This window comes from Rhipicephalus microplus, chromosome 3, assembly GCF_043290135.1.
Source record: "Rhipicephalus microplus isolate Deutch F79 chromosome 3, USDA_Rmic, whole genome shotgun sequence".
Classification (NCBI taxonomy): domain Eukaryota; kingdom Metazoa; phylum Arthropoda; class Arachnida; order Ixodida; family Ixodidae; genus Rhipicephalus; species Rhipicephalus microplus.
Window position 1 is genome coordinate 70,258,712 of NC_134702.1, and position 15,182 is coordinate 70,273,893.

At 42.9% G+C, this 15,182-nt stretch overlaps 1 protein-coding gene across 1 annotated transcript; it reads right to left on the reverse strand.

Moving 5' to 3' along the window:
* Positions 1-798: 798 nt before the first annotated feature.
* Positions 799-11,573, reverse strand: LOC119173726 (fidgetin-like protein 1). Its single transcript, XM_037424518.2, has 15 exons — positions 11,266-11,573; positions 10,344-10,420; positions 10,205-10,258; positions 8,744-8,832; positions 7,646-7,922; positions 6,684-6,733; positions 6,426-6,484; positions 5,755-5,920; positions 4,663-4,763; positions 4,311-4,390; positions 4,133-4,203; positions 2,799-2,960; positions 2,626-2,681; positions 1,625-1,889; positions 799-1,027 (listed from the first exon to the last, which is right to left on the reverse strand). Exons 1-15 carry the CDS (start codon positions 11,427-11,429, stop codon positions 890-892), a joined length of 1,809 nt encoding a protein of 602 aa, XP_037280415.2. The 5' UTR covers positions 11,430-11,573; the 3' UTR covers positions 799-889.
* Positions 11,574-15,182: the final 3,609 nt, after the last annotated feature.

Sequence of the window (15,182 nt, forward strand, 5' to 3'; positions counted from 1 at the left end):
GGGCAAGTTTACAAACATGACGCAACATTATTTATGTTGCCATCTTGTTTTCATTTATAGGACAGCACTTCTGCAGTGTCAAGTGCATCGTGCATGGTTTTCCCAGTGTGTGCAATATTATATTTACATGGAGATATTAACCCAAGTGCACTGAAGTGCGCTGGGTTGCTTTTCAAATGCATTTAGAATTAATTTGTCTGGTTGTGCGTATAGATCTGAGTTAAACCATTGCGAACTTTCCACCTGCTAGAGTTGTTCTGGTCCAGTAGTAAATGTGTGTCAATTTCTCTTTTTTTTTTTTTATGGACCTAAGTGTACTAAAATACCCTGGGTTGCGTTGCAAATGCACTTTGGTATTAATTTGCCTGGTTGTGCTTAGTTTTAAGCAGCAGAGATCTGAGTTTTAGACCAGTGAGACTTGGTACCTCTGTACGAGTTGTATTGGTCCAATATTAAATATGTGCTGATCTCTCTCCCTGTTTTTTGCTAGATGGCACTTAATCAGTCTTGTGACAGTAGAGTGGTCATTTTTTATGCGTACCAAGGCTAAAATGGTGAATGTGTCACCACAGTCGCATTTCTTTTTTCCTATTTTGGTTGCGATGTCCGCATTTTACGTTTTCTGATGCCCCCTCTTTTTTTCGATGTGTACGATGGCATTAATGATTAAAGTGGAGTACACCAACTGCTTGTTCGTTATTACACCCAGTCTTCTACACCACTTTCCAAGCAGTGCCTACGAAAGATTTCAATGCTGCCACCCAAATCACAGGTGGTAGCCCATGCTTTTGGCCAGCCTTGATACAAGAAATTTCCATCTTTATTTGTACATATGTATATATATGTACAGGCAAAAGCTCTTTCTAACTTATGTCCTAGTGCAGACAGTCTAGTCATTCGCTTGGACTGCTGGTGTGCTGCCGTACATAGAGTTCCACTCAACGTAGCCATGGAGGTCGTCTTGCGAAACGCTAGCCCGCACTTGGCACAATGCTTCTTCAAAGTCTTTGAATGCTACTGGGCGAACCTAGAAACAGATTAATAATAAAAAAACTCTGAGCATGTGTCGTTAACAGTGCTGGCTAACTTCTATAACTCAAGAGTCAAAAAGATAGAGGCTCAAACTGATCAACTGTGGTGTAAAACGCTCCCAAAAATCACTTGTCTTTATCAGGGCAAGACAATGCTTTCTTTAGTGAAATATGTTGCGTACATTATTGCAAGAGCTTTATGCTTTGCTTTCCTTGCGAGATGCTCTTGTCTTCCCAGTTGTACAGTGCGGCATGCAGCACCGTACAATTGTCAATGCACACTTGGCAGGATTCCGGCTGCAGTGGTTGCAAATCGCGTGATGGGGAGCATTCACTGAAAGACCACTGCCGGAGCCGGCAGGTCAAGAGATCTTGCTAGAAATCGCTTGACACGAGACGCGTGCTGAGCTACCCCTACCAGAGTTCACTGGACAGCCAATAACATACACTTGTAGACGTACAGCTGTTCGAAAGTTTCTACAGTGCAGAACTAAAAGAACGTTTTGTTTTGTCAAATATACTCTGCAATTCCCTCAATCTATGCATATCATAAGCCTGTTTGAGTGTAGTACTAAGGGGAGGAGAGTCCTTGCCTGCTGTGCTGTGATGTGCTGAAGTGTCTCAAAGCTGAGGCTCCGGATGGGTCCTAAGGCAGCCTCTTTGCACAACTGGGCCATGTCTGCGCCCGAGTAACCCTGGGTCAGCGATGCCACGCTGTCAATGTCCTCCTCGCTGAGGCAGTGCTTCACCTGAGCCAGCAGACGGCAAACCATCTGCCGACGGGCTGCTTTTTCGGGCAGAGGGATGTACAGACGCTTTGCCAGACGTCTCCGAGCGGCCTCGTCGAGCTCTTTGGGCCTGTGCGCAAGGTTACACAAGCCCGTGCCATTAATTTACTGCACTCTCATGTGATCGACAATGAGAAAGGCGTGCATTTTCCTTTGGTGCACAGCAGTGTAGCATATGGAATGACGATATACGAGTACAGGGTTCCCGACTAAGAAGAAGTGGTGGTGCAAAGTTTTCATCCCTGTCTCCCCTTACCATTGGTTGAGTCCGAAAGACAACATGCTTTGCAGTGGATTAAAAATACGAAAATGAAGTGATGTCGTGATTGTCGCAGTGGCCAGCCTTTGGTTGCTGGCTTTCCAGGAATGAACAATTCTTCACAGGCAGCATAAGAGGTTTTTAGCTGTCATTTTTGTCAAACCTGTGAGGCCATAACTCTTCCCTTAATACACTGACTGGAGGTAAACGTACGAGGCAGATTTTACGCCCCACTTCAGTGATTTCCGGGTGGCGCTATCATCTAAGTTCTGCCTCGCACATGCGAATACCTCAAGGAATGATAAAGTGAAGCAACTTCTTTTTTCCGGGCTATTCCTTCTTGTGTAGCTTCTAGCATGCTCGTCATGATGATAGAACAGAGATACGCTTAAAGCCCGGTACATCGCTGTAACTCCGCTCATTGTTGACGAATTCTAAAAATTTTTGCGGCAACCGGTTCGTGTGCCAATTAACACTGATACTGGGACCATTTAACACTGGTTGGAGAAGCAGTGCAGGACCCCTTTAAGATAAAAGAGATGATTACCTATTTGTGGCACCCACAATGAGAAGTCGCTCGTCCCCTTTTGTACTGGCTCCATCCTGTGGTAAAGATGGAGATGAGAACATAGGAGCATACGGTTGCGCCGTAGAGTAATATTCGGACTACCTCTACTTTTTCTTGCTACATGACCATAACATCAATGCAAGAAATCTCACCAGCTGCACAAGGAACTCTGTCTTGATGCGTCGCGAGGACTCGTGCTCGCTTTCACAGCGTTGCGAGAGAAGGGAGTCTATCTCGTCTATGAATACCACGGCGGGCTGGCAGCTCCTTGCTACAGCAAACAGTGCTCTCACCATCTTCTCCCCTTCACCAACCTGCACAGATGGACAGAATAAAAACCGAAAAACTTTAAATTTTCTCTCCAGTGAACAAGGCAAAGAAAGTTACACAAAGAAATGCAAAAAAAAAACCACGGTTCTGACATCTGCGTACATCAATGTTATGTATATCGTTTGCCGGTGGTGCGTCTGTTTCGCTCTTCTTCTTTAGTTCATTTTGTGCTGCCCACCTCAAATGTGATTTATTAACTAACTAAAAAAGAAAAGACCGATCATTCTAAAACTTTGCAGAGGGCTTTCACTGCTCATTCCTCTGGTACTCTGTTGCACAACATGTCACGGTACATACCAATGTATGTCACATGGTAGGCTTTGATAAGCAATCTAAATCCTGGGTTGAACTTTTACCTTTAAGCACTTTCGTAAATTTTTTTGACAGCATAGCAGACAGTTGTTTGGACAAATAGTACTTCATTTTAAGTCCTGACAGCTCGCACGTGAAAATCATTATACGTTCTACTAGACTGCTCCTAAATGCAGATAAACGCTGTCATCCTGCAGTTATACCAGCAGAATAAAACGGCTAGAAATTAAGTAAAGTAAAACATGATCCCCGTCTCAACCATGACGTGTGGCAAGATAGGTTGTGATTGACGGAAGTTCAAGGCCTGGCAAGGCACTGCAAAGACTGTCAGTAGCGCGGGTTCACACTCAATCACAGCACAGCTCTTTGTCTTTCTCGTCCGTATGCGTATACACTGGCCACACTGGTTCCATAATGGAAGAAATGCATTTATATACTCTCAACAGTTTTTCAGGTAGTCCTTGAGTGTTACTAAATTAATCGCTAAGTACTGAAGGGAACAGCGTGATGTGATGCTAGTGGCTAACCATTTCGAAACAAATACGCCAAGGATGATGAGGTGCCTTTGACAAAGATAGGTGCCTCTACTAAAACGCCAGTCTTTTGAGGCACATTGTTCCTGTTCGACAGCCATCTCTGTCGCACTGATTCAACAAGGGCGCCTAATGCACTCGGCGCGAAAACAATCTTGTGCATAGTGGCATTCACGGTTGAAACAGCCAAACCATTTGTAAAAAATGAAAATTTGGCCAAGACAAACGGAGCCCTCTGTTATATAGATAATTTCACAGTAGGCGTGAGCTGTAGCGAAAATGATGCAGTATGATAAATTGTAAAAATGTACCCATTTTGATGTCAGGGAAGATGCACTGATGCAGAAGAACGTTGCACCGGCTTGGGAAGCGATGCATTTGCCTGGAAGCAGAACAACAGTACGTGCCATGTAACGCAGTACAAGACCAACATCCATGTAACGCAGGCCAACAGCCTCATGTGATGAGTCATAAACCTATGAGGTATACCTATCAGTGTCTTGCCTGTTCCTGGAGGGCCAAACAGGAGAAGTCCCTTGGGCGGCTGTCTCAGACCTGTAAAGATGTCGCTGAAGAACACGGACCAACGGTTAAGAGTGTTTTGAGCTATTGTTCTTAAGCCATGTCTCATTTAAACATAGTGTAAAAGTTTACAATGTTTTCCGCACTTGAACTTATCAAGGCTTCAAATCATAAGACAATCACTTTTCTTAGCCAAGCCTTGTTTCTTTTCTTTTACAACTTATTCTACAACACTTTCTCGTAGATGCAATTTTAACATGCTGTCATATCTTTTGGCATATAATTGCTGTGGAGAAAGAGAAAGCGAGGTTGTACTCACGGTCTTAACATTGGCCAAACCACCATTTCCTTGACACTCTGTTTAGCAAACTCCAGGCCCGCTATATCGTCCCAATGAACGCCCGGGCCATTGTCCATTATCTGGAGTAGTTTGGGACGAATATTTTAAGCCTATAGTCAGAATTATGTGGGATATGAATTCTCTAGAGAAGACATAGACTGCGCACATTTATGCTAATTATAAACTGCCTTGTACGACACCTCGCCTGCATTACTCACCACATCACACGTATCCTCTTTATTTGAAAACTTCCCATATTACACACGAACACCAGCGACCTCCCTGCTATTGATGATAGTAATCATCAATGCGAGAGCAAAAGAAAACAAGAAAGAAAGCGGTTAGAAGAGTCACCCAAATATGCTCCCTTTTTCCTAACTTTTCAGACACTATCATAGGTTAGCATACAGGAGCGGGGGGTGCAGGGGGGCCGTCTCCCCAGTCATCTGAGGGAGGGCGCAGCCTGCCACATACTCAATAAGAAGGGGGGGGCCATTGCAATAAACCTTTGCCCCCCCCCCCCCCAAGTGAACTCTGCACACGCCTATGATCGCTACCATCAACTATACCCCATCTAGCCCACGTCAGATTCAGTTTTTTATTGTTTTAATAGATGCACACACATTCACAAGTTTTCTGTGCAGGAAGAAGTACTCGGTCATTAAATTTATGGCGATCATAAATTTCATGACCGCATGCTTCAACCCCATCGCCCTGTCCCCCTACTTCATGCAGTGCAGCTTAATGCTAAGTCGTGATTAGCGTTCTCAATTTGGTACGGCAAATGTTTATGTTACCTTAGTTAACAGTGGAGATCACTGTATGAACAGCATAACGAAAATGAGCAGTAAGAAGAGCATATTAGGTTTCATGCATCCAAAGTAATAAGAACCTCATAAGTTCTGGAGGGTGTACAGGCAATATGTGTTTTATTTCTGTGCTACATGCAGATCTGCTCAAACACATTACCATATACACCAAAACATAAGCGAACTTAACAATTTCATGAAGGAAATCGCAACAGTTCTTAAGGCTGCAATCTGCATGACCATGGTCTGAATGTCTGCTCACCTCACTTTTGACAAGTTCAATGAGCTTAGCATCTATGTTCTTCAAGGCCTCGCACTCCTCCACACCGCTGTTGCAGTTAGCCACAGTGGACCCGATGGAAGGGCTACCAGAATTGTTTTCATTTGATCGAAGTAAAGGCTGAACAAATTGGCTGGTCAGGGTTCTCCTGAAAAAAAAGTTACAAAAAATGATTGATTTGTGGGGTTTAACGTCCCAAAACCACCATATGATTATGAGAGACGCCGTAGTGGAGGGCTCCGGAAATTTCGACCACCTGGGGTTCTTTAACGTGCACCCAAATCTGAGCACACGGGCCTACAACATTTCCGCCTCCATCGGAAATGCAGCCGCCGCAGCCGGGAATCGAACCCGCGACCTGCGGGTCAACAGCCGAGTACCTTAGCCACTAGACCACTGCGGCGGGGCAAAGTTACAAAAAAAAAAAAAAGCACATTTGGAGAAAGTGTTTGTGAGAAGGAATGCAGACATATGTACACACTGGCAGTCCGGTGCCTTTAACAAGTTTAAAATAGCAAACGTGGTTTTACAGCAGCACTATTTAAGTTGGCATTCTGTTCTCGGGGCAAGCAATGGGAAAAAGACTTAGTACAAAAGCAAGAAAAACAGACACACCGCTAACTCAAGAATGATTCACGAACAAGTTGACTTACTTTCCTCCTAAGGTTTTCGTGCGACCCTGTCCTCCATTGTTCTTTTGCTGCTCGAATTGCTGCAAGATAACAAAATTTTCACAGAGACTGCAGAACAGTTTGTACTAGGAATCAAATGTGCATGAATACAAAAAACAAAAATAACAGCAGGGTTTATCTTAAGCAATCTATTTGTTTTGTGTTCAAGAAAGAAAGGCAACAATGCATTATAACGTTTGTCTTTTTGCCAGGGTGCTTCATAAACTGTGCAGTGCTTACCAATTGTTCCCTGGCAGTAAGAAAGGTGGGGGCACCAGATGGCACACTTTCTATAAAGAAAACCGGGAAGTCAATGAAGTAATGCTAGATAAGGCAACATGCAAGTTACAAATTCTAATTTCAGGACCACGGGCTATACAAGGTCCGGCTACAAGTGATTCATGCTTCCACTGCTGAGAAAATTAGAGAACATAAAGAACAATGACTGCACAGGAAAGAGCTTCCTGTCTGATAATTTCTCTCAACAATTTCACTTCTCCCAGTGCACGGAGGCATAGACCTTGTCTGACGACAGCTGTAATTTGGTCCGAATTGCATCTGAGAAGGAATAAGTTCGATCTGTGAGAAAGACACACAAATAGTAATAGACAAATGAAGATAAAAAGGTTCTACACGACAGATCTTGTGCCAAAGAAAGTCTTGTTTCAGCTGTTTCTGTATTGTAGAAGGCGCAAAGCCATTCCATTAAGGAACACAGCAATTTTACTGATACAATTATAAACAGAAGCATTGAAGGTGTTACTAGTATTGCTCTTATATGTATTTGAATAAGCAAATAAGGCAGTGAAGATATGCATCAATACATCATCTGGCTGTTCCAGCCTTAAAATAGACAGTAACAGCAATTGTGGTGACAAAAAAAATGCACATCTGGGGAAGTAATGTTTTAAAAGCGATTTAAGAGAGGTTAGCAAGCAGAAAAAATGCAAACAGGAACCTGCTGGTTCATGAAAAATGTGGCAATCCAATGTTAATTTTCGTGTGAGGAACTATCAATTGTTTTGCAATGTCTACCATCACACTCTGCGAGCACAGAAAAAATCAGATGGCCAGATCATGTTACATAAGTTGGTGTAGTGGTAGTACCACAAATATTTTCTTTTGTAAAACTTGGCAAGCCTTGCTGTACATGTTTTCCTTATTAGGAAAATTCTAATAGCAGCATATCTGCGCACACACACCTGATGAGTTTGGTCTTCCCTTCTGATGAACACCATTTTTAAATCGTTCACTGGTGGTTCGTCTGGAGTTATCAGCGAAATATTTGGACGGCGGGGCCGCCCCATTCGTTGGAGTGTTCCTCAGAGGCAACTCTGCTACACCAGCTGCTTCGACTTCCCTCAAAGATTGAGAGAGCTCGCTCCTGTCCGGCAAGCTGCCCGACTTTTTCGGAACAAGAGGCTTTCGTTTCATAATTTCGACGAGGACTTCGTACTCGTCTGTGGCATCATCCATTCCCTGAAATATTGAAAGCGCCGGCAGTGAGAAATCGCAGCAGTAGGATGCAACAAATCATCTGACAGGAGCTTGCAATACAATAAATTTGCGTAGCAATTTCATGTCATGCTGAATGCAATCCGTGCCTGTCTCTCTGCACACCCACACATTTGGGTACTGCGCCAACAACCGCTCCAAGAAGACCTTTGGCGAATCGCAGAGTTCACAGGGGGGAAGCCCTGTGCAACTGCCAAAACAGGCAAATGCGTTTGAAGTCGGGTTCGTTCTTATATTAATTGAATTGAAAGTGGTCCTATTACCTATCATGTAGTTTTGAACACAATGAGATTTGCATTCTCATTTATGTTGTTGGTAAAAAAACAATATTCATCAGCAGGAAACGATTCCACAATACTGAGGTGGTGGTGTCCTTTCTCTTTCTTCACATTTACATAATTTTCTCAGTTATGAAAGCCTCTTTTTTAGGGCTACATTTTTTTTTATTTTAGTGCTTAATTCGAAGAACTGCATGACAAAATAAAGAAGTAGGATGCCAGGATATCACAAAACATAATCGTCTAAGAACACGTCATAAACAAGAGATGAAGACGAAAGAGACGTACAAGTGCTTATCTGTTCATCACTTGCTTATGTGCCACTGTTCGACAACCATGATTAACAAACTGGCCCATTTTTCTGCCATTGTTATAAAGAAACGGTATATAAAGTAAATAACCCTTGGACGCATCCACAAAGCCTTTGCGGCCTGCCACCTCTGACGTTTGATAATGCGCAACTCTTCTAGAAAGGACGATGCAAGGAGCATTGATGGTGAGTCTCACAGGCTGGCCATTCCTGGTACCTTCAGGCAGGAATTTTAAAAGCTCCTCATCACTCAGTTTCACAAGTTGTGATCGCCACTGGTCAGCATCTGTAACGTATTAAAAAAATCTCACTATGTATGAATACTAAATATAACCATCACGTTTCAGGAAAGAGTACTAATTTAAAAGATGCCGCACAAAAAGCAATGAATGGCAGATGAAGAGGAAGTAAAAAAGATTTCTTTGCACTCCAAGTTTTAAGAATCAGAAGAACGTGTTGCAACACTCACTCAACTAAAGTTTAACAGTGATGTACTAGTATTCTTAATCTAATTGAAGTGCTCGCAAGTAAATAAACTATTTTAATGTATACCATTAACATCGGCCAGCATTGAATTTATGCAAAATTACAGAACTCGTTTTTTATACTATGAAAACAAACACATTTTTTAAGAAACAAAATTGCTGAATGACACTGTGCCTTAATATTAATGCATGGAAGCACATGCCTCCCACCATTGCGATATATATATATATATATATATATATATATATATATATATATATATATATATATATATATATATATGAGATTTAACAGACAGTAATGCCAAGGAATGTACAGGAGAAGCTATTAGAACCAATGGAATGTAAATAAGAAGAAAGAAAAGCGGATGAAAAAATAACCAGCCGTGAGCAGATATATATATATATATATATATATATATATATATATATATATATATATATATATATATATATATATATATATATATATACCATTCAAAAAAATATACATATATATCGCAATGACGGGAGGCATGTGCTTCCATGCATTAATATTAAGGCACAGTGTCATTCAGCAATTTTATTTCTAAAAAAATGTGTGTGTTTTCATAGTATAAAAATGAGTTCTGTAATTTTGCATGAATTCAACGCTGGCCGATGTTACTCATTTCAAATCATGTTTAAATGTTCCTGTGAATTGCAACTTATTTCCTTAATTTCAACATTATACGATCGAGAGAGTGAAGTTGGCATGACCCGTAAGAGTATAACCGGCAGCTGTTGATTGATTAGTTGAGTTATGACCTGCTTATGATAACTGCATCACCGGTTCATAAATACTGGCCATCTGACCTTAATCAAAATTTTTCAAAGCTCTGTGGTTACTACCAATGCTTGTCACTGCTTGTAGTTTGTGTATGCGTCACATTAAAAGTGTGCACGCAAGAGCCTTGTTCATTTTGGGTGGTCGAGTAAACTATTCTGTCCAAATGCAGTTATCTGCGGTGGAACCATACAACCTACAATGATGCCATACCAACTAGCTCCCGCCTAAGCTACTCTGATTGTTAATGCCTAAGCTACTCTGATTGTTAATACCAGACAAATTTTCTTTTTGGCCTAATGAACTGTAGCCCATCATTAAAGAAAAAAAAGCAAGCCAGAGAATAGCAATAATGGAATAATACTTGCAGTTTTTTGAAGTCTGTGCAGAGTGGGTAACAGCACTTGAAAAGTTGTTGAGGCCTACGAGTAAAAGGACTACGCATCAGGCACTGACGGCCAAGTATCGGCATCGCATTTCTCGTAAACTCAAAAAACCGGGCCTTACCATCCAAACTATCCACGTGCCTGTTTCCTCTTTCAGCAAAATGATTCAACAGCAAGCTTTCACAAGGTTCAGAAATTCTGTAAGATAGAACATGCTTGATAAATTAGAAACCAGGTTCTGTAGTTGTACAAATACTTTGCATCTTCTTCTTTGGTACTGATTATGCTAGGAAAGTAGCTGCCATCAGGTTATTTCTACACGCGTATTCAGTATGTCCAGAACAGTGCTGTGTAGGGAAATATTAGTAATGCTATACCATGCAAAGCACATTATTTGACAAAAAAAAGATAGTGGCATGTATTTTTGAGTACCAAGCTATAAAATCTTGTGACTAGCATGTAAAGTGCCATAAGCAAAAACATTCATTCTCTCTCTCTCTCTTCTTAAAACGCACATTGCACCACCGACTTACATAGCATTAATTTGTTTGAAATATCTCTCTTTGGAAGTTTGAGGTACTAAAGGGGAACAATGTTCGTCATCTCATCTTTTAAAACAGCATTTTTGGTGATAAACGAGATCGTGTAATACTAACTTTGATCACGTTTATTCCCAGGCTAAGGTGCCTCTATGAAACATGCACTAGCGGTAGAGTATGTTACTGTAACAGCTTAATGCCGCTCCGCTGCGGCTATACCATCAAAAGGGCATCAAGGTCAGAGATGGGTTAATACATCAAATCGATCTTCAAAGACGTAGGCCTGCGCGATTAGGAAGTTTACAGCGTGACATAGGTGTGACTGGAATGCACGCACACACAAACAAATACAGGTTACGGTATATCAGGTAACCAGCCAGTTCACGCGTGCATATTCATATCACTGCAAGCTCTTGAGGTGCGGAAGTTGCGTCATGGCATAGCAAAGGACGACTGATTATTCCGCGTAGTACAAACTGAACGCGAATTCGTAATGACACTCACACGCCGGACGCTCTAGCGTACTGTACTTGACGATGAAGTTTCCGGACAGCGTCTAGGGAGAAGTCCTCGCTACCAAACTCGCCGGTGTTCATCAGCTGCAACTTGAACGCCAAGCACTGCGCCTCGATTTCGTCGCTTTTCACGAACGATTCGGCCACGTTCATGTCTGCACATTAAAGCGCACTCTAATGTGCGATACCTTCCGCAGAATAACGCGATACCATCGCGAACACACCGATTGAGCTCAAAGTAATCGGCAGTCTAGTCTCGATTATCCGCAAACACGAACCAGCAGACCGCATTAGAAAGCGCGCTTATTGAAGTTGATATTGATAGCGATGTGTATTGGACCTAATCGCTTGAATAAAATGTTGTGAACATTTGCTACCGTTCACACGTTATTAAGTTCAAATAAAACATATGGATACCTCTCATTATTAATTATAACCATAAAAATGTATCTAGTTACGTTTTTGCTTAGATCGTCTTTCTTTTTATTCGAAGGCACTGTGCGACGTCCGATCCGCATCCTGAAACAAACACGTTCCGCACGTTTTCCAGGGTTTATAGACAATGCGTCCGGGTCATAAAGTTGCTAAAAGTATCAAGGTGATCACGGCGTTTTATGGTATCATTATTATTCAGCTTTCGCCAGGCCCCGTAAACTCATTGCCAGTTTCGGTTTCAAAGAACATGCACGCTCGTAGCGGTTGCTGCTTCGATTGCCGGGCGTATATGAAGCGGTTGAACAGCAGAGCAACGTTTCTAGACAGTGTAAAAACGTTGGAACAGAGTGAGGTTGATGTTCATGATCGTATTTATTGGCTTTCATAAATTTTTGCAATTAAAAAATAGAAAACTTTGTAATTTTTTGTTAATATGTATTTTCTTAAGCGTTATTTCGTGAATCTTAAATAAGGGGAAGCGCGGAAAGTAATAAACTTGCGTTCGTACCGCTCAACGTTTTTAGAACTAGGTTGGTACCGCTTGCCTCCACTCCTTCTCTCCCCTCGCTCAACGACATTAGAAGTTGGATCGTGCTCAGTTGCCTCGCTCGGTTTGCGTGTCACCCAAGGAGGATTTAAAAAATATATATGCTGGAATGGAAGCTCCCGCAATGCCTTGCCAGCAGAAGGGAAGCCTGCTTTTGCCATTGCCAAGATTGCGGATACATGCACTTTTCTGGTAGTGCATGGCCACTTAAAGATCAAGTGGCTTTCATATGTTAATGTAAATGCTACGTTAGTGCTATATTAAAAGACAGTTGTTCCCGACGAAATATCGCACAGACACGAGTATGGGTGACTGAATCTCCAAAGAACTTTGCCTCCTTACTAAGGAAAATTAATAACACTAAAAAGCCCTTGGAGCACTATGTGACCCGAAAAAATTTTCACATTAAACTCGTTGGGCGTGCCAAGAAAACGCTCTGTTCTACGTGTACAATAAACTTCCCTTTCTTAATCGATGAACGGCGATACCTTAGCACGCCCCTAATAAGATGGCCGCCGCCGTCGCATTCTTCCCATAGGCACGTTTTCACTGCTGTGCAATCGTTTCCACTGCAGCGATTTTTTTAATCATCCTTGGTGTCAACCAATGGGACTTCAGGAAAGATAAATACCGCAAATTGTGGCGGCCAGGGAGAGAACATAAACCGCAGTGAGCAACGCCGAACAAGTCAGCCACACAATCCTCAAAGATGTCTTAATTGGCCAACAACTGTATTCCGCAGCTCTGCGATGTGCTAACCGCGAGATTTCTAGTTCCGCGATGGTTTTTCAGCGCTTCCTAAAGGCAACGGGTGAGCACAGGAGTTTAGAACCACTATTTGAGCAGGTATTGATTTTGCATGAGTACATGTGAGTAAACCCTGTTCTCTGCCAGCCTGACTGGCCTGACAGGAGTTCAATGTAGCTTGACTAATTAGTGAAGACGGCAGTCAAGCTCCTGTTGGGAAAATGCGTTGCGGGAAAATGACATGAATTCGAGTTGGCTCGGCTACATAGTTTCAGTTTCTTTTACTTTTGGTGTGTAGCTCAAATGATACCAAGTAATTATAGGCATCCTCCCGCTCATGAAATTCTTGTAGCCGTGTTTTCAAAAAACTTGTGAGTCTTAACTTTTAATAGTTCAACTAAAGTACACGTGGTGGACTAAATGCTTCTAAAAATTACTATGGAGAATGTTGATGGAGCCAGCGTTTTGACTAGTGAACTTTTCTTCATCAAGGCAATGCTGTTGCCCTGACAAAAGCAAGTCAACTAGTGGAAACATTTCTCCCAGCGACGTTCTTGAAAAAATTCTGATCGCTTCAAGCCTCTCTGTGCCTCTGAACTTCAGTCTTTTTTGGTACTCAAGTTCTGTAAGAAAACTATCGGCGCCGTCATAACGACGTAATGGAGTCAAGTATATGACGTGTCCTACTGGCGATTGTTGATAGTTCTTGCATTGGTTCGGATATTCTGGATTCAACATTGGAACTTTCCGAGTGTTGGGTGCTAATTCAAGAAAGGATGGAAAAGGCACGAGAAGACGAGCAAATAGAGACTGTCAGGCGTAAAGAAGAATCACTAAGCCAAAAAAGGGACCTTGAAAAATTAAGGCTTGAGTTGCAGATCGCAGAGGCAAAACGTGTGAGTGGTCAGAGAACAGAAAATGCAGAAATCCATGCAGACGCACGAGTGTGTATGAGGGACCTCTTGCAGCCTTGCAAAATGAGCAAGGACATGGCCTTCAAGGGACGCTCATCGGCGTCCCGTTCAAACGCTGTCCTCGTCCTGCAGGAATGCAGGAGGTGTCTGTATGCGCTGCACGAAACGCGCATCATCGTCGCTGGGACGTGGCTGGGACCACAGTGTGGCTTGGACACACAGCGCACGTTTGAGGAGATGCACGTGCACGGATGGAGAATATGAAAAGCGCGTGGCATGTGCGGTCGGGGCCCTCTTTCTGACCTTCGTTGGCCCTCTCGTCACGTCTGCTCGCCTTGTTTTTCAGTCTTGTAACTATGTTAATAAATCGTGTGTTCTTGCATGAGTAAAGATGCCCCGCAAGAGTTCCTTCTTCCCCGGCGCCTGGCTTGCCGCCTGTGCCCCGCTTCTCGGTCACATCAACTGGTTGATAGCGGCGGGATTCGGTGGGATCTGGTTCGAGTTCTTTCCTGGTACCGATGCTGTTGAGTGCTCACTTTCTGTAGAAATATTCCACCACGTGTTTTGGGTAGATGGTGATGTTTATCCAAAGGGGTAAATTGGTACTGGTTTGTGAAGGCAGTGTTTATTAGAGATACCTTCAAAGCAGTCAGAGCCACGAAAGTCTGCACTGGGTGACCATGGATTTGACCAGGTTGAGGAAAGCGGATTCAGTGCTTTTGCGTGAGGAGCTGGGTGTTGAGGTGGCGATGATACATATAGAAAGCCGAATTTCATACAGGCGATTAAAGACTGGCGTGGATAAGAAGAGACTTAGCGATTGTTGTGAGCTCGTACAGGCCAGGCGTAAGGAAGCCGAAGAATGAGAGCGGCTTGCGTTTGAGAGAGAGAGACCGCCAGGCGTAAAGAGGAAGCCGCAGCTCATGGAAGGGAAATGGAACGATTGGGGCTTGAGCTTCGGATCGTCCTGTGAAACGCCATGGCGAAACGTGTCGATGGTCAGGGGACCGTATGGGAATTGAGGATAGACCAGGCACGAGAAACATAGAACGCGTGGCAGAGCTAGATGGTGACAGCGTCCATCGCCAGACCGTGAAAGCAGGCGTCCCAATCATGACCACAAACCAGATGAATGACTCACTCATAAAAAAAGACTTGACTTCATAGCGTAGAGTAAATGCGATTTCTTCGAGTGAGCTTTTCATTTTTGCTTCAATTGCGGAGCTTGTTTTATTCGCACTCTAACAACATTTTTGATGAAGC